The sequence below is a fragment of the Cricetulus griseus genome, assembly GCF_003668045.3.
Source record: "Cricetulus griseus strain 17A/GY chromosome 1 unlocalized genomic scaffold, alternate assembly CriGri-PICRH-1.0 chr1_0, whole genome shotgun sequence".
Classification (NCBI taxonomy): domain Eukaryota; kingdom Metazoa; phylum Chordata; class Mammalia; order Rodentia; family Cricetidae; genus Cricetulus; species Cricetulus griseus.
The window spans coordinates 236615070-236636057 of NW_023276806.1; the positions used below are offsets into that span (position 1 = coordinate 236615070).

At 37.5% G+C, this 20988-nt stretch overlaps 1 protein-coding gene across 1 annotated transcript in view; it reads right to left on the minus strand.

Annotated features, from left to right (window-relative positions):
* Galntl6 (polypeptide N-acetylgalactosaminyltransferase like 6) overlaps positions 1-20988 on the minus strand; it is a 1027971-nt gene that overhangs the window by 589262 nt on the left and 417721 nt on the right. The window contains exon 3 of the mRNA XM_035451502.1: positions 8353-8491. Within this exon, the coding sequence (XP_035307393.1) occupies positions 8353-8491 (139 nt within the window). The remainder of the gene's footprint in view (positions 1-8352; positions 8492-20988) is intronic.

Here is a 20988-nt window from a genome sequence, read left to right on the forward strand (position 1 = left end):
TGCTTCTGAAATTGTGTGGGGAACAGGAGTATGATATTTTGCCATGATATAACCATAGTACTATGAAAGCAATCATATGATTCAAAAGTTATAAAATGCTCCTATATTTTCTCAGGAGATGAGCTATCACAGAACCTTTACCCAACACTCAATATTTTATTTACTGTCAAAGCCAGGAGGCTAAAACTCTTCTAATCTAGAGAAACTCAGTTGTATAAAATAGAAATGATAAAAGTAGAAAAGCAACAAAGGAAAGTAAGACAATTTTAATTTTAAAATGCCCCAGCTTGTACAAGTAACAGACCTCAAGTAATAAACCCATACATGAAATAAAGCAAATACAAACATATGTACTTCCAAACATCTGTTTTTAAAGCAGCAGAAAATAATTGACAGTATACCAATGACACATTTATATGAATACCATGAAATTGTATATAACTCCCATTATTTGAGACTTTTATGCCACTTTATTTCATGTACTTTTACTGGGGAACAAAGTTGGAGTTTATTGAAAAACAGTATTAAAGGTGGTGAGATGGCTCAACAGATAAAGTCACTTACAGCCAAGCCTGAAATCTGAGTAACTTAGATACCTGATGAGCAAAGGGGTCCAGACCAGGCTGGTGAAACCCACAGAAACAGCTGACCTGAACAAGGTGGAGCTCATGGTCCCTAGACTGATAGCTGGGAAACCAGCATGGGACTGATCCAGATTCCTTTAATGTGGGTGTCAGTGAGGAGGCCTCAGAAATCTATGGAGCCTCTTGTAGTAAATCAGTACTTATCCTGAGCATAGAAATGGACTTTGGGAGCCCATCCCACATGGAGGGATATTCCCTGAGTCTAGAAACCTGGGGGATGGCCTAGGCCCTATCCCAAAGGATGTGACAGACTCTGAAGACTCCCTATGGAAGGCCTCCTCCTCCCTGGGGAGCAGAAAGGGTATGGGATAGGTAGGGTGTTAGTTGGGTGGTGCAGGGAGGAGGGGAGACAGAGGGAACTGGGATTGACATGTAACAATCTTGTTTCTAATTTAAATTTAAAAAGGGGGAAAAGATACCTGAAAAATCATTTAGTGCAAGAAACAAATTGACTTTGCAAGTTGTCCTTTGATTTCCCTAAGTTCCCAGTTGTACATACCTGTTCCATTCCCCACCCCAAACACACACACGCACACACACAGAGGAAGCATAAGGAAATTTTCATGAATGTCTAATGACAATCATTAAGAGTGTGAAAGGTACTTAATGAACTGTCTTTACATATCCACTAGTGGGCAGGAGCATTTCAAGAAAGCCTACTTCTCTTTTTATATTTGGGTTTTTCTTATACATTGATTATATTATGGTTGAATAGTGCTTATGATAATAATGGGTGCATTTGTTTATGCCAAGAAAGGGGCACTTGCACAACATCATTAAAGCTTCCTTTACTACCTGAATGCTTATGTAGAAATTTAGCAGAATGTTTTTTCTAAGTAAGGTATTCTTCCATAGTTTATAATTTTCTTCTTTATTCATTTTGAATTCAAATAGATTTCTTCTTTAACATTCTTTTTAAAATAAATTTATTTATTTGTTTTGTATCCATGTTGCAATTTCCCTCCCTCCTCCCTTGCTCCTCTGCTCCCATCCACTGCCAATCCTCCTCCATTTCTCTTTAGGAAAGGTCAGGTCTCTGATGGATATCAACAAAAATGGTGTATCAAGTTGTAGTAAGACTATGCACTCCTCTATGTACTAAGCCTGGGCAAGGTGACCCAGTATAAGGATTAGGGTCTGCATCTGTCTCCATCAGTTGCTGAATGAAGCCTCTCTGATGACAATTTGGCTGGGCACCAATCTAGTCACAGGAGACGGCCAGTTCAGGCTACATATCTAATATTGCTAGGAATCTAAACTGGTGCCTTCCTGGGCGATTCCCTTGGGTCAGGTTTTTACCTGACGCTAATATGTCCTCCCTTTCCAGTGGTCTCTTTCAGTACTCCTCCCCTCTGTCCCCTGCCCCTTCTGATCACTCATGTTCCCATACTGACCTGCTCTCAGACCACGCACAAAAACTCTTCTATTCCCCCTACCCAGGGAGATCTGGGTGTACCCCCATGAATGCTCCTTCTGCATAGTCATTCTGGCTCTGTGGGTTGTAGCATAGTTATCTTTCATTTTTACAGCCAATATCCCCTTATGAATGAAAGAGTACATACTATGTTTGTATTTCTGGGTCTGGGTTTTCTCACTCAGGATGATTTTTTTCTAGTTCCATCCATTTGCCTGCAAATTTCTTGGTGTCCTTGTATTTAATACCTGAGTGGTACTCTGTTATGTAAATGCACCATTTTCTGTATCCATTTCCAGGTTGAGGGACATCTAGGTTGTTTCCAGGTTCTGGCTATTACAGTTAAAGGTGCTATGAACCTAGTTAAGTATTGTGGTAGGTTGATTCTGTTTTCTGAGATATTGCCATATTGATTTTCAAAGTGACTGTACAAGTTTGCATTCCCTTCCATTGCTCCACGTCCTCTCCAGCATGAGCTACCCCTTGTGTGTTTGATCGTAGCTATTCTGACAGGTGTAAGACGGAATCTCAGAGTAGTTCTGGTTCGCATTTCCATTGTGGCCAAGGATGGAGAACACTTTTTGTTTGTTTTTCATTACAGGGTTTCTCTGTGTAGTTTTGGAGCCTGTCTTGGCACTTGCTCTGTAGACAAGGCTGCCCTGGAACTCATAGACATCGGCTGCCCCTGCTTCCTGAATGTTTGGATTAAAGGTGTGCACCACCACTGCCCTGTGATCGACATTTTTTTAAGTGTTTCTATGCCATTTGAAATTCTTCTGTTGAGAACTCTCTGTTTAGATTTGTACCCCATTTTTTAATTGGAGTATTTGGTTTGTTGACATCTAATTTCTTGAGTTCTTTATATATTTTGGAAATAAGTTCTCTGTCAGATGTGTGGGTGATGAAGATCATTTCCCATTCTGTTATAGACCAGGATATGGAGCCCAGAGGATGGGGTACAGACTGGGGTAGCTAGATCTGGCCTGGCCTCTGAGGTCCCTAGGACCAGCCTGGCTTCTAGTACAGCTGCTGGAACTGGGATCCCTAGATCCAGCCTGTGTTCCAGGAAAACTGGAGTTTTCTCCAGAAGTTGTAAACAGGATGTGAATTGTGTTTGGGGGGTGTTGTTGGAGGTTTTGTTTTGTTTTTGTTTTGTTTTGTTTTGTTTTGTGTGTGGGTGTGTACGTGTGTGCATAGTTTGGCAGGCTTTAAACGAGTTTTGTGGGCTTTGGGAAGTGTCTTACCTGGGTTTCCTAGGATGAACCTGGCCTTCAGTAAGGCTGCTGAGGCTGTGGGTCCTAGCATGGAGCTCAGGGGAGGAGTGTGGTCTGGGATTATTGGGCAGGCTTTAAGGATTGTTATCTGGCTGTAGATCCTGCCTGGCCTCTGGTTGTACAGAAGACTTCTATCAAAGTAGTAGACCAGGATATGGGGTCCAGGTGTGGAGGTGCCATCTGGGGTTGTAGAACAGGCTTAAAGGGGTTTGGTGGGTGGTGGGCAGTGTCTTCCCTGGGCTTCCTAGGTCAACTATTTCCTCAGGTGCACATTAAAGGATTTGGGCCCTAGTGTGGATCCCAGGGGATGAGGTGCAGTCTGTCATTTTGCATTCTTAATTGAAAATAAAATAAGATGTTCTACATAATACAAAACATATATGTGACATCCCATGTAGGTGTCTAAATATGAAAGTAACACAATTAATATACTTGTTGGGGAAAATTAAAATGTGTTATTATGAAGCCAAGTCATTAAGGTTACTACTGACTGGACATCTGTCACACAGATGTCCTCAAATCTTACCAGCAGGGTAGGAAATGATATAAAATATAAACAGAAGGCTTAAAGACAGATTCTAGACACTGAGCATACAGACATTGCAAAGAGCTTAAAATGTACAGATTATAGCCTGAACACATATAGAATAATAATGTAGAAAATTAGAGAATGCTTAGACAATATCAAAGCACAGATAATATAACTGTCTACAAAACACAGAGATAATTTTTAAAATTTGGAAAAACTGAGTTAAAAATCTAATTGGAAAAGAAATCTTGAAATAACTTTATTATTTGGATACAAGTAAAACTCATAAAATTATTGCCCATTATCATCTGACTTTATTCATGGTTCCAAGGCCATGGTTCTGTTATTGTCTATGACATACCTGTCATTGTCCATGATATAAACTATCAAAGCTGGGTGTTAGCTTTGATATTATTGAGAAATGATGAAATAAGAAATATAAAAAATGAAGGCTTGTAGACTGAGATTTCTAAAGTAACCAGTAATGAATTATTGTAAATAAAGTTGTTCACTAAATATAGCAAACCACCCAGAACACAAGATATCTAAAGGTGAGTATGTGAATAGGTGCATAGATCAGCAGTGTATGCCAGAAGCCACACAGTGGGAGCTTATGAACTGCTATGAAGAATAAGCTATAAAGAACTGCAAGACAATATTTTCACAACATTAAAACACTCATTAATATAAACTTTCCTAATGCTACTCTGAGACTGCACAAAGGATATTTGAACTGTCATGTTTTAGTCATCCAAATCTTGCACCCTGTTTTACAGACTGAGTCAACATACACAAACTATGGGCAGTTAGTTGCAGAACAGTTAAACTAATAATCCTGAAATCTGTGCTGACTGAACTCTGTAATTTCTAGGACCTTCTACACAGAGCCTTGTGGTGTTGCTGTCAAATCCACATTCATTTGAGATGCACAGAGAACCCGGAAGCATAGAACTTCAAGCAATGTGAGTTCTACAAGACTTTAGTTCATATTTTTTTCTGCAGATGAGATTCTGACAAAGTCAGGGGAGCATCGGTGATCTCTTATTGCACTTTTGAGAATCAGCTATGGACTTAAGTCAGGTTAAGGCATCATCATGGCAATTGTTAAATGCCTTCCTGCTATACAATCTCCACTAGTGTTTGCTTTCATCTTTTTGCATGGTATCATTTTGCTCCGAAGCATTTGGTCTTTTTCAGAATGCAGCTGCATTAATGAAGTAAGAATGTGTAAGAGGGGCTACAATTGCTTCCTTAACAATTAGAATAATATTTACTTGATAATCTAAGCTCAGTGGGTATAATAAAAACTCAAATTAGTTTGTTTTTTGCATTTCAGGTTTGTGTAAGGATATCTTTTGTTTAAGTTTGTGGTTACACTAAAAATATGCTCTAAAGAGAACAGTCAATCAAGTTTGCTCAGCAGCTCTCTGCTCTTTCCCAACTGTAACACTTTCCACTCGAATGCACCTTAATAGGTTGGAAATGCTGGGGGAGATAGGCGGTAAAAGGAAATTATTGTCTGAGCATATTTATTATGCCAACAATGCAGCTTAATCATCTTCAATGGAAACAATTAGACATTAGAATTCCTCATAACAAGAAATGCTTTGGTCAGTGGGACCTGCTACAGATAATTTTAAGTTACCCGGGAATAATGTATCTGGATTAAAGGCCGAGGACAATATGTAGAGCTTTCAGTCTAGGAAAAATTTTATTTTCTCCTCATATTAATCCTCTACTTGATGGCATTAAAATGTAATTTAACACAGATTTTTATGAGAAACCCAGTAAGTTTTAAATTTTCCAAATAAATTAATGAAGTAGTGATAGAAATAAAATAATAGCCCCCTAAAGCATATGATATTTTTCCTCTTAAGGTTCAATTATCATTAAATAACTGAGTTTTATTTATTTACAATTCTCATTTAATTTATAGCTCTAATGTATTTTTCTTAGTTTCTATTTCTCTTCCTTTCTCCACTCTCCTTCACTCCTTCCCCACTTCTCTCTCTGTCTCTTCTGTCTCTGTCTATGTCTCTGTCTCTCCAAATTGTTTCTTAATGGAGAAGGAGATGGGAGGCTCTAGTGGAGTTGAGTGGGTGGTAAGGAGTTGAAAATAATGTTCACATCCCCTGTTGTCACAGTTTTTTTTTTTTTGGCTTTGTTTAAACTATCAAAAACCACAAAAGATTCCACCCCCCTCAGAATTAACAATTTAAATACAAGCTTGAGGTCATTAGGTCATTATAGAAATTTGGATTCCAGAGGACTGCATGCAGCATCATTTGTGTATTAATTTATAACTCTGCCAATTGTCAAACCACAAGCAGTTCATAATGTAACAGGGAGTTGAAAAAAGAGCTTCCACCCCACATAATCACTCTTTCTAATCTTTCCCATCTTTCCGATGGGAAACCAGGTCAAGGATCCAAACTAATGCTAGCTTAAGAAAGCAGCCCATTGAAGGTGCATGTCCAAATACAGTCCTCACAACACGTCAACCAGGAGAAAATATTTATCTCTAATTCACAATATTAAGATAAGATATTGACTTCTTAAAACATTTTGTTTTAAAGGAAGATAATATAGACAATGAAAATGCATTAATTTTTCAGAGTTCATGATAGACTCAAGATGCTGGTCACAATCTCCTGCATTTGAACATTTGGTCTCCTTGATGGTGCTGCTTTGGGAGGTTGTAGATGCTTGAGGAGGTAGGGTTTTCAAAGGTCACTGGAGGTGGGCCTTGAGCTTTATATCCTGCTTCAATTTCCTGCCCCACCTCTACTTGGGAGGTCATTAAGATGTGGGTGTGTTCTTTCTGCTCAGGTGTGTGTGTGTGTGTGTGTGTGTGTGTGTGTGTCCCTTACTGAAGAGGGTATTGATGACTTACCTACAGCTGCAGGTTGTTGCACTGTGGTTCCCTTTATGCTGTGGTAGTCTTCATCCCCTCACAAGTCAGCCAAAATAAAGCCTTCCTCCTTACTTGTTTTTTTGTTTTTTTTTTTTTTTTTTTTTTTTTGGCCATTTTTAAAAAAATTACAGAAATAAGTAAGGTTGGCATTCTTTTAGAATTTCAAATCTTATTTAATTTTAAATTAAACACATAGCATTGCCGGGTGTTAGTGGCTCATGCCTAGCACTCAGGAGGCAGAGGCAGGTGGATCTCTGTGAGTTCGAGACCAGCCTGGTCTCCAGACCTAGTGCCAGGATAGGCTTGAAAGCTACACAGAGAAACCCTGTTTTGAAAAACGAAAAAAAAAAAAAAGTAAATAAAGAAACACCAGGTGAGAGAGCTGGCCCTGGGGTCACAAGAGTAGGAGAGCTAGCCCTGACCCTCACCAGCTGCAGCACATGAGAAAGTAGCCTCTGCCCTCTGCTTCCCCTCTGGACAGCACACTAGAGCTGACCCCATTGTCACAGGTTGCAGGTACACCAGCCCTGAGAACATGAAAGCAGGATTGCTGATGCTGCCCCCCTCATGTACCTCATTCAGCAAAAGGCAGAGAGAGCCCTACATTGGGCAGAGCTGTAGAGCTGGCCCTGTGGCTGGTGATGTGAATGCAGGATGGGCTTGGAATCTGAGAACCAGCCCTGATCCTTGCTCCAGGTTGCATTACATGAACTAGCCAACACAGTGCTAGATAGTTCACTGAGACAGTGATGGTGAGGGAAAAACAAAGGAGCTGACTGTAGGGCATGCTGTAGCCACACCTGCTTTGGGGCTGGCTACAGGTGTGTCTGAAGACGCCTGCGAGGGTGTGGTCAGGGTGATGTAGTGAGGGCCATTCAGGTGATGGGTTTTGCTTTCAGTTTCATCTTTGGCTTGCCCTAGGGACTGCTGCCTTGCTGGCTTGCTAGGTTGCTCTGTAAGTAAGGCTTTTCCCTATTAAAATCCCTTGTATTGTTACCTGACTCCATATTGCTAATTTCCCACCTTAGCTGACTAGAGCAGCTGCCACCCAGGCCCAGAAACAGGGCTCTGAATAGGCCCACTAGAACATCCACCAGGATCTATGAACAGTTGAAGCATGTGAAGGGTATAAACCGATATAGATCCAAAACAATAGGACCTCCATGACACAGAACAACAACAGGTTATCCAAAAGGGGACCAGTGAGAACCCAGTATTAGTGTCGTAGCATGAGCCAGAGCCCTTGAGCCAGAACAATGACTCAGGACAATGAACACTTGCAAGTTAAGATGAATGGACTAAAGGGTAAGCTGTGTGACTCAATGGGCCACAATACAGCTTCTACAGCAAGATTCTTCTGTTTTTGTTTTGTTTCTTTGTTAATTTGGTTTGGGGTTTTTCTCTTAAATTTGGTTTTCTTTTGGGGCAAGGGGTTGCAAGAGAGGGTGACTAGGGACAGGGGGATGGGTGGGATTGGAATTCGTGATGTGAAATCCACAAAGAAGCAATAAAGGTAAAAAATAATAGTAACAAAAAATAACCAAAGAAACAAATACACGTGCCATATTCACACTTACTTAGCGTGTCTGATGTCTGGTAGAGACCTCTCTAAAGCAATATTGTTGCTGACAAAAATGTTGAAGCCATTTTCCCTGTAAGCTGAGTCATCGTGGTCCTCTTCAGTAAGGGGGTATGGTTTTCCATGTTCACCTTTCCCTACAAAGAAAAAAAATAAGGTTTTCATCTGAAAAAAATCTGTTTCATATTCTAGAACAGACACCAATCAATTGGTTATAGGAAACGAAAATGTACAATTTACATAACCTTGAAGAAAAATTGAAAACATGACATATACAGGAAAATGATTGAATTTAAAACTATTAAGCAAACTGAGTAACACCCAGAGAGATAAATACTTCATTTTCTCTCATAAAGATAAATACTTCATTTATTTCAAAGTTTATTTCAAAGTTTATATATGTGTGAAAGTGTGTCCACAGAGGCACATAAACAAGTGTGTGCACATGGGCGCTGGGCGTTACCATCACATGTTGCTTCTCTACCTTACACACTGATGCAAGTTTTCTGGCAGAACTTACCTCTAGTCTCTCCACATGCACACACATAGGCCTCCGCATACATGTTTGTACCTACTTGCAAACAATTACCATACTTAAATGTGTACCACAAACATACATATTCATAAAAAGTCAGGACAGTAGTAGAAATATTTTTGTCTCTTCCTTCCTTTGCACAGTTGCTTAGGTACATTTGATGATTTTCATGTTATTCAGCTGAGATTGAAAGCCAGTAAAGCTAATATTTAATATATGAAATTGGCATTTGTCATTTAACATATTCTTCTAAAGACTAAACTGGTGTCAATCTTGTAATATGGACTATTTAGCAAAATAATTCATGGGTTGTGTTTTTGATACATTGAATTCATTAGTTCTTTCTTATAACACTCTGTGGTTACACATTCTCTTATTTATTAAAGCTTCATTATAATGAATTTGCAAATAAAAACATCACACAACAGAATTAACCAACACCAAAGTCTATACCTAGAGTTAGAATAGCCATCATGAAACTGGAGTTTTCACATTGGCTTTTCCGTTTTCACTCTCCAATATTTTTATTCACTTGTCCACCACCAAAAAGTGAAAAATGACAATAACATTAAAACTACAAAGACTAAGGTGTTTTTTTTTTTTTTTTAATTTTCTTTCATGTCTCTTGCCTATAACCTGCATTCAGGAGCAAACAAAGAAGGACTGTTTACACATAGCAATAATTTCTGAAGCAGTATTCCTTTGAATCTCACTGGGATTTCATATGACTTTTCCTGATTTTAGTAGTGTGAGTGTGTTTGTGTGTGTGTCCATGTGTATGCTTGGTGGAATATCTATCTATCTATCTATCTATCTATCTATCTATCTATCTATCTATCTATCTTTGTATAATGTGTAATAGCTTTTCTTCCAGTATATTTTTCTAAATGTTCCATGTTGGCTTTTATACTTTCTTGTTAGTTGTTCACTTCTTAAGCTCATTGTCTCTCATAGATTCATAGATTTTTAAATCTCCAAAGTTTACCAAGACTACTATATTTTTTCATATAATATCATTCATGTTGCCTCTTTTCTTCTTGAATGAAATACATATTTATCATTTTATTTTGTAACTTATAATAAATAACATTAGTTTCTATATGCACTTGCCCTTGTCTGACTAAAATGTCTTGCTGCAAAGAACTATATATATCAGTTTTAATATGTATTTGTAAGTATGTATAGGTATGAATTCATTATTAATAGATGATCCTCTGCTGTGTTATAATACTGCTTTATATTAATAGAATGGTAAATTTATCCCCTTTAAATAATTTTAATTTTTTAAATCTTATTAATTTGTTTCACAAACATACTTGATTTTAGTAACCAGAATTCATTTTGGGGGACCTTGGGGAATTCAGTTTCTATATCAAAATTATACTACAAAAATAACATCAGAAGGGTGTCTTTTCAGCTTCTTGTATCCTCCCTGTTACAGTTGCTTTAGCAGAAAGAATGTCCACAATAACAAGGGGAATAATAAGAAAGTACATCTTTAAGAATAAGATGAAGCTGGCCACGGTGGTTCAGGCTTGTGATCTCTGAACTCCTTGGCCTGAAGCCAGCAGTGTCCTGGCTAAAGGCTAGCCTTAAAAACATCAATAATGACAAAAATACAGACAGAAATTTTCTATATTTTACAGGCAATTTTTGAAGTGTTTTTACGTTGAGCCCCAATAAGCACCGAAGTGCTGAGGGTGTTGTTTAGATGGCAGAGTGCTTGCTTGGCATACATAGGCACTGGGTCAGATCTCTGACATTGAATTAACAGGAATGGAAGGACTCACAAGCAGTCTGGGTACTAGGGAGGTGCAGGCTGAAACAGGAGGTTGGAAGTAGTTATCATTTGTTATATGGTAAGTTTGGGTCATGCTAGAGACCTTGATTCAAACATAACACCCAAACCACAAAATACTTCCCTCCATCCAGCCATGCTGATACAAACAAAATCCCGATATTCTGCCTCTGCCCCTATTTTCTTTTCTGGAAAGATGTCATTTAGTTATTTTAATCATTGGAAATTAAAAAGTTAGTGAGAAATTTCATGTGTGAAGCATCACACTGAAATATTTTATATGCATTTAACTCAATAAAATTATGCATCAAAATAACAGTTGTTCTGTCCAAGTTGCATGTGAATAAAATAAGAAGAAAAACCACTCATATTAAACATTTTCATGATGGGAAAAGTTTTATTACCTGGAAATCTGTCTTCTATAAAATGTCCAAATTGACAGCAGAGGGATTTTGAACTATACATGCCCTGGTATAATCAGATTTGCAATTCATTCTACTGTTTTTTGTTTGTTTGTTTTGGTGAACCAATGTGTCTTATTGGTGATACTAACAGGAATATGCCTGAGGGGTTACGTACACAAACAGAAATGATTCAAAGACAGCTGCATCACCAAAGTCACCCCAGCAAGGGTGACAGCCCACAAAAGCTGGGAACCTGGAGCACTGCACAGCCTGCAGGCAGCTCAACAGGTCAGAGGTGCCTCAGTTATAAGAGAGGTAATTGAAAGCTCTACTTTAGTTTTCTAGACTGTCCCCCAAAACTAAAAGACTAATTATCATATTTGAAAATTTTATATATAATTACTAAGCTCTCGGAGAGATGCACACGTTATCCCCATCTTCTTTTCCCACTTTTTATTGGACTATTCTAAATCCATGGCTTTGAATTCAGCCACTTTGCAGACTACGAATAAAGACAATGTATGGTGGTATCATCATTAGAACACCTGTTGGAGAGAAACTCATTTTCTCTGTGTGACAGCTTGGTGTTCAGACTGGCAAACCCCCCAGAAACAGGGGTTTTAAATGAATGCATGCCTCTTTAACATTATGTAACAAAACAAGTACATTAATATGAATGGTGCATTAGAAATTTGGTATTGAATTTATTAAGCTAGTTTTTAAATTATTGCATTCTTATGCATAAAGGCAGAAGATTTTGGAAATGCTACAAAGTTATTTTAAGTTTTACCAATTAGAGCCATGAAATCTCCTGAGTTTGCAATTCTTTCATTAAAAAAACACAACAAACAACAAAAAAACACATAAAAATAAAAATAAAATCCAAATAAAAATAACAAATCTCGTACTATAATATTAAAAGTATTCACTATTATCATGAAGCCATACTTATATCTATTTGGAAATACTAATGCATCATAATGCAAGTCATTATAATATATTGTATATTCAACCCAGGCACCTTCTTTAAATTCTGAAATGCTGTATCAGTCGCTATTTTTAAAGTAGCATAAAAATAAATGTGATATTTTAAATCATTAAAGCATGAAATTAAATAATATGGGCAAATATATAAGTTCCAAGCAGAAAAGACTTTACCAGTATGTAATTGATGCTGTGTACTCAAAGGAGATATTGGCCACTTAAACAGGAAATTTATGCTGATTTTCTCAGAATGGACCTGGTATTTGTCTCCTGGCTAAAATGACATTACTATGACTCTCTTGTGGATTGCTACGGCTATTAATTTGGGATGTGTATTGATTGTGTACTGTGTGCACCACTGGGTAAGGAAATTGAAAATGTACACAGTATCATGCCAGACCTGACAAAGCTGGGGACATACTATGATTAGGAAGATAAGGGCAAATTTATTACATGGCTGCTTCAAGAAGAAAATCTGGCATGTGTAGAATTAAATACACAGGTGGACAACAAACAAAAACAAACAAACAAACAAACAAAACAACAACAAAGGAACAAAATTTCCTGAACCAAAGAGCCTGGTGCAGGCTAACTGGGGAAGGAGGAGTTTTATGGCCAGTAGAGGGTGTGAACCATTTATAAAGGGTTAGGGCGGGAGACAATTTACAGCAGAAAAAACTGGGATAATTGAATTGTGCAAACCCCAAATTGAAATGCAGTGCAAGGCAAATATTTAATAAATCTGTTTTACAAGTTAAAGATCTATTAACACTGAATACTGAGAATAAGATAGGCTTAGGTCAGAAGGAAGATTCTACTGACACTTAAGTTATTTAAACAGTTCTTTCTGAGCAAGTGGCATAAGAATGGTCTAAGAAACTCGTGACGGTGAGCAACTGGGAAACTGAAAACCCCATGCACACTGGTGCCTTCAAACTTTATTCATTTTTTAGAGATCTTACAGTATCACTCCAACATAGACAAGATCTCCAATACTATATCCAGAATCTTATTCCAACTTTTCATTTCTTTTCTTTATTTCTCCTCCTAGTTCTTCACTTTCTGCTCTCTCCCTTCCTCCTGCTGTTCCCCTATCCTTTTCTTTTCCCCCTTCTTTCCTCACCCATGCCCTTGCCCCTCAATCTCTACTATCTATTCTCCAATATCCACACCACCCGTTCTCATTCCTTGTTCCTTTTAGAAAAGACAGTTTGCTATGTAACCCTGCAACTCCCTGTGTAGACAGGAGAGCCTCAGTTTTGGAGTGACCTCCTGTCTCTGTCTCAGAACTGCTGGGACTGCAGGATTGTGTTGACATTTAGAAACATCTGCTTTCTTGAACATAATTACTATTGTGATTAGTCTTTTTATCTACTTCATGACTTTCTTTCAGCAAGAATGTACACTCTGTAAAAGCAAAAAAAAAAAAAAAAGTTTTGCTGCTCACTGTAATGTTACAAAAATCCAGAAAGTGATTCTCACCTAGTAGGCACTAGCCCATATTTCATAGGTGGTAAACAAATGACCAGGTGCTGAAGAGTTGCCTTTTATTTCCTAAAAGAAGTAAAGTCATTTATTTTCTTCACTGTGTTTTGGGGTGCAGAAGCTAGGTCTCTGAGTGCTAGTTGTTGCTTTCTCTAATTTCAGTAAAATGCAAGACAAAAAATCACCAGGCTTTTATATATCATTCATTTCCAATTGTCCCCTATAATATCATAGACCCTTGAGATGTGTATAGAACCAATCTGATAAGGCGTTTGAGTAAGTTTTTTTTCTGTTATTATTATGAAGAAGTAATAACATCTTGTTTAGTCTGTTCCCATACGCTGGTGCATATGTAGTTTCCCTTCACACCCTCATGAGTTGGTGAGATGACAAGTTCCCACTATCACACTTTAGCTTAAAGATATCTTGAGTAAACTTTACAAAGACTTAAATTCATAATCACCTCTTTAAAAAATCAATTAAATCCAAATTCATTAAGATTAGAAATATCTACATTTTAAATGAAAGAAATAGTTGTCTACTTATGTTAAACTTTCTTCAGTTTTTATATATGTTTTGTTTTCTTCAATTCCCCGAACATTGAATACCTATATCTAAGCACTTAGCTCTATCACTAGGAAAATGAATAAGCTGTCCTCATGATGCCAATCATAGCAGGTGAACAGTATTAACAGTCTGCTCAGGCATTGTTCCCATTTCATGCCTCGATCACAGGCTTGTCTATCTCCTTGAAGTAATCACTGAAGATTGAGTTTAGAGAAACTGTAGATACAATATGAATATTGGTAAAACATGTTCACACAATATCATCTTATTCTTTGGGGAACCTAGTAAGTCATTCTATTCCTGAACTGTCTGTCAGTAGATTGTCACTAAATTTGCTTTAAATGTTATTCCTTAGTTTGGTTTTTGTTTTTGTTTTGTTTTGTTTTGTTTTGAGACAGGGCTTCTTTGTGGCTTTGGAGGCTGTCCTGGAACTAGCTCATGTAGACCAGACTGGTTTCAAACTCACAGACATCCTCTTGCCTCTGCCTTCTGAGTATTGAAATTAAAGGCTTGCACCACCAAAACCCAGCTTTTATTTAATCTGAGAAAGCAACAGATGTCAGAGAGTAATGTGATTTTTTTCATGCCAAACTATCTTATCATACTGCCTGTTCCTTTCCTAAAACACATTGCAGTCAGAGCTCATGAACTATATATTTTCTTAACTTGGTAGTGTATATAAAAGTAATTGAGTCTCTGGCTACACCTGAGAGGGGAACTGCTTGTGAAATACATTGTGCCTATTAGAAAATAGACACTCGTTGCTTAATGTGTGTTTATGAAAGTTGAAATGCTGGTAACTATTATATTTATTATATTTGTTATATTTACAAATGCAAAGCCAACAGAAAAAAATCATGAAGTAATGAACTAAAGTTCCTTTAATTGTCTTTTTTACGTGTGATAGAGAATTATAAACCACCCTTTATTGTAGTATTTTTATTGAAATCATTTCAATTCCATCTTACTATTGTTTGTTACAACCCCATCTCCTGATATAGTCATTGTATTTGCTAGGATATGGTTTAGCAAAATTGGGAGTACTTTTTTATTTTGTGTTGTTTCAAGACAGGTATCTTCTATAACCCTGTCTGTCCTAGAACTTGTTCTGTAGACCAGCCTGGCCTCTAACTCAATGAACTGCCTGCTGTTGATTCTTGAGTGCTCTGATTAAAGGCATGTGCTATCATCACTAAGACTTTTTTATTACAGCTTTGGAAAAAGGCTGGTGGAGGAAAATATGAATGGTTGGTCATATATTGTGTCAGGATAAGTGTGATATGTCCTAAAAACTTACACATAAACAATTATTTAAACTTGGCTAATAGTCTGACTTCAGAGTATATGGAAATTTGTAACACAAATCAATGCATGCTTACTGTTATACATAAAATTCTCAATGGGGTTACGAATCTGCAGAAGATAAGCAATAAGAAGAATTTGTCAAGAATAGCTTGGGCTTTGCATACATGGCTTCTTTTGTATTTTCTTAATTACAGTATTGTGGAATATTAAGTGTTACAAAAACTAAATGTTGCTGTGTGATGAGGATGCCATATTTAAAAGAAAGAATTGGAAGAGTTGCCTTTTTGTTATTATACTTCTACTTATAAAGTATATTGTCAAAGATCAGGTGTTCATAGGTGTGGGGGTTAATATCAGGGTCCTCGATTCGATTCCATTGGTCTTCCAGTATTTTGGGGTCCAATAACAAGCTGTTTTCATTACTATAGCTCTATATTACAGGTTGAAGTCAGGGATGGTGATGCCTCCTGAAGTTCCATTATTGTACAGAGTTGTTTTGGCTATACTGGTTCTTTCGTTTTTCTGTATAAAGCTGAGTATTGTTCTTTCAAGGCCTATGAAGAATTGTGTTGGGATTTTGATGAGGATTGCATTGGATCTGTAGATTGCTTTTGGTAAGATTGCCATTTTTACTATGTTGATTCTACCTATCCAAGAGCATGGGAGATCTTTCCATTTTCTGGTATCTTCTTTAATTTCTTTCTTTAATGACTCAAAGTTCTTGTCATACAGGTCTTTCACCTGTTTGTTTAGAGTTACCCCTAGATATTTTATGTTGTTGGTGGCAATTGAGAAGGCTGATGTTTCTCTGATTTCTTTCTCAACCCATTTATCATCTGTATATAGTAGGTCTCCACCTGACCCTGGCTTTTTTTTTTTTTTTTTGGTTGGGAGACTTTTGATGACTGCTTCTGTTCTGTTAGGGGTTATAGGTCTATTTAAATTGCTTATCTGTTCTTGATTTTATTTTGATAGTTGATATCCATCCAGAAAATTGTCCATTTCCTTAAAATTTTCCAATTTTGTAGAGTACAGGTGTTCAAAGTATGATCTGATGATTCTGTGGATTTCCTCAGTGTTCATTGTTATGTTCCCCTTTTCATTTCTGATTTGTTAATTTGCATGTTCTGTCTCTTCCTTTTGGTTAGGTTGGATAAAGTTTTGTCTATCTTGTTGATTTTTTCAAAGGACCATCTCGTTGTTTCAATGATTCTTTTTATTGTTTTCTTTGTTTCTACTTTGTTGATTTCAGCTCCCAATTTTATCATTTCCTGGTGTCTACTCCTCCTGGGTGTGTTTGCTTCTTTTTGTTCTAGAGCTTTCAGGCATTCTGTTAATTCTCTAGTGTGGTTATTCTCCAGTTTCTTCATGTGGGCACTTAGTGCTATGAACTTTGCTCTTAGCACTGCTTTCAGGGTGTCCTGTATGTTTGGGTATGTTGTGTCTTCATTCTCTTTGAATTTTAGGAAGTCTTTGATTCACCTCAACATAAAGCCAGCCACACTGAACCTCTTATAGAATAGAAAGTGGGAAGGAAAGTGCAGACAAATAGGTGGAATTAGAAGAAGCCATCCTAAATCGGGTAACCAAGTCACAGAAAGACATATGTGATATGTATTCACTCATATATAGACATTAGACATATAACAAATGATTACCATCTTACAATCCACACCTCCAGAGAAGCAAAGAAACAAGGAGGACCATAAGAGAGATACATGATCCCCCAGTGAAACAGAAAAGAAAAGAGCCCCTGAACATTGGGAGCATGGGGGAAGGGGAGAGAGGTAGGTTAAAAAGGAGGGGAGAGGATGAGTGGGGAGGAGAACAAGAGGGATCAGGAACATTGAGTGGGGAGAGGAATAGAGGAGAACAAGAAAAGAGACATATCATTAGAATTGAGCCACTATAGGTTTAAAGAGAAATCTGGCACTAGGGAATTGTACAGAGATCCACAAGGATGACCCCAACTGGGAACCTAAGCAATAGTGGAGAGGCTAACTTAAATGCCCTTCCCCTTTAATGAGAATGATGAATACTTTAAATGCCATCCTAGAGCCTTCATCCAGTAGCTGTTGAAAGCAGAAGCAGGGATCCATAGATAAGCATTGAGCCCAACTCCTGGAATCCAGTTTCAGAGAGGGAGGAATGACCAACAAAGGGGTCAAGATCATGCTGGGAAAACCCATAGAAACAGCTGTCCTGAGCAAGTGGGAACTCATGGATCCCAGTCTGACAGCTGGGGAGCCAACATGGGACCAAAACAGGCCCCCTGAACAGTCTTCATACATTAACTGGTGGAAGCAGAAGCAGGCACCCACAGATAAGAACTGAGTTATACTCCTGGAATCCAGTTGTAGAGGGAGGAGGAATGAGCAAAGCAGTCAAGACCATGCTGGAGAAAGCTATAGAACAAGCTGACCTGACCTAGTGAGAGCATACAGACCCCAGTCATAAAGCTGGGGAACCAGCTTTGGACTGAACCAAACTCTCTGAATGTGGGTGCCATTTAGGAGGCCTGGGCAGGCTATGGGACCTCTAAAAGTAGAACCAGTATTTAGCCCAAGTACACAAATTATCTTTGGAACCCATTCCCTATGGAGGGGTACTATTTTAGGCTAGATACACAGAGGAGGGCCTAGGCCATCCCCCAAATGATGTGAGAGGCTTTGATGATCCTCCATGGAAGGCCTCACCATTTTGGGGGAGCGGGTGGGGGTGGGTTTTGGGGTTGGTAAGGGGAGGGTGGGCGGTAGAGAGAATGGGGGATTGATATGTAAATGATTGTTTTTAAATGAAAATATAAATGCTAAATCAAAAATATTAAATCATATTGTCACATTTTCTCTGAAAAATGTCATTGTTTATTTGTACAGTAGAATTGTACATATTTTCATGATTTTAGTTTTTGTTAGTAAAAATAAATATAAAATATGAAAGTAGTCATTGTCTCCCAGTTGATAGTTATTTGACATTCTTAGAAGATTTATGAAATAGCAGTCATTGACAATCCTGGAATATATTTGACACTTTTTAGTTTTGCTTTCTTTGTTTTGAGTATATGAGAGATTTCCTTTGTACTTTTGCTCTTTGGTAGTGACATTTTCTTCCAGCTCTGGACAATGTAAATTAGAAGTGTGGCTATCTCCTTTGTCCTTTCTAAATTTCTTGTACTCTTCACTTCTGTTTGTTGATTGTTTTTATTTTGTACTTATGCATTATCTTTAAAGGTTAGCTGATTCACAGAATTATAAGGAACAGAATGACAGTTTCTCTACCTTCAAAACTGTGTTTATTATTCTCTACCTACAAGACTATTTTCTCTCCACAGCAGAGTTACACTGATGTGTGTAAGAAGAGATTCTGAGTTGGAGGTTAAATAGCCAGAACCTAAGTTTCATATCAAATTTCCACTAAGAAACTATTACAACAACAAGCTTTTCTTCCCTCAGCATTTGTAGTTACAAATGTAACGAGTGATGCTAGGCAGATAATTAGTATTTTAAAGTTCCTTCTAACCCTCTAATTGGTCCTTCCACATTCTCTTGGATAATTCATATCACAATGCTAAAGATGATGATATTATGTGATAATACTTTACGCTAAAATAATTATTCATTTAAAGCAATTATATATTATTCAGAGGAAAGCAACATAATTTAGTCATACAGACAATCTATGATAAAACTGAGAGTCTTCTGAGAAACTAGGATATAAGATTCTGTGGTCAGACTTTGATTCTCAAACGAATAATATATATATATATATATATATATATATATATATGGAGAGAGAGAGAAAGAGAGAGAGAGAGAGAGAGAGAGAGAGAAATGAACTATAACTCTAGTGTAGAAAGCAATGACGACAAACTGAGTTGTAGGCACTCTAAAAAATTTAAGCATCAAAGATGTCATAGTCTTTACTATTCTGTTACCAAACCCTGCAAATAATGTTCTGTCTCACATTGAATTGAATAAAATAAAAACAATAGAAGATAAAATCAAGATGTTTTCTCAGAAAAATTGCAATTTGTGATGTTTCAGTTAAATAGTCAACATTCCTCAGTTTTGAAGGAACTATCTAGTATCTGAGCAGAGATGAGAAAGTCTCCATCTATAGTTGCAATAACTTTCCAAATAAAACAGAAAAAAATACAGAACATCCCTCATAGAAAGTCAAAAAGAAAAATGATTTGGGAAAAATGGCAAAATAAAATAAATGCTAGAAAGGGGATTCATAGTTTTCCAGTAGGATTTTGAAGAATAAAGCAAGTTTCTACTGTTAATTATCAGTGTACTATGAGGGAGAAGATGAGGTGCAGGGGGATGGTGAACCAAAATTAAGAATGTATGTAAAGGTTATAGGAAAACCATCTTTTATAGACCTATTTAAAAGAACTTAAAATAGGTCTCAAATGGAAGTATTCTGTCTGTGTGGATTTTTGATCTTAGAAATCACAAATTATTAAAAACAAAACTCTAGTGTCATATATATGAAAATGTCATAGGTGTTGTTGGTCAGAAAGGCCTCAAATGCCCCCTAAATTGTACATGTTTTAATAATTAACCTTGGTTGCTCACAGTAGTAGGCAACCAAGTCCTAATTATTAGGTAAGTCCCTATTGCTGAAGGCACTGTACATCTTGATTGCAGAATACAGTATAATGCCAAGACAGCAAGGCAGCATTGATGAGGAGACCATCTATACAACTAATTGTATATGAAGAGGTTGAGCTGGTACCTAGATACCCTAGGTTCTAATGTCTTTGGTACAGAAAGGACTTCGTAGGCTGCCAAAAGAGAATTGTAGACACCAATCCAATTATGAAAACTTTTATATATAATGCTGTGTTGCCTAAAAGATATGATAGAGCCATGGTTCCACAAAGCCTGTGGGAGTAACCAAACAGAGCATGATTTGATTTAAGGCTCACTCCACCAGGTGGAACTCAAAATGGACACTGCTTGTGGGATCAAAAGTCAGATAGCATATAGCTCAGGGACCTAGGGTAAAATCAAATGCAACTGGTCTTAGAAAATAGTGAAAATGACTCTAAATTGTATTTGTCTATACCCAGAGGGCAGTTCCTTATCCAGTCATCATCAGAGAATCTTCCTCATGCAGCAGATGGGAACAGCTGCAGATACTCACAGCTATCAATTACACATAGAGAGACTCATTGAACACACTGCTCTCAGCCTGAAGAAAAGGATGCAAAAAAAGTGTAAGAGAAAGAGGCAATGGAGGACACCAGGAGAACAAGGCCCACTAAACCATCTGATCAAGGCTCATATGAACTCATAGAGGCAGAAGCTGCAAGCACAGTGATGACAGGGGTCTGCACCAGGCCCTTTATACATGTGTTGTATCTATACTTTGAGTGTAGTATTTTCATGGGACTTCTGAGTGTGTGAATGAATGCATCTCTGATTCTTGTGCCTACACTTGGGGCTCTTTTTCTTTTGTTTGATTCCCTTGTCTAGCCTGGATGTGATGAATTTTGTTATGTCGTATAATGCTATTTTTTTTTTTTGTTTTTTTGCACATGCTTGGTTG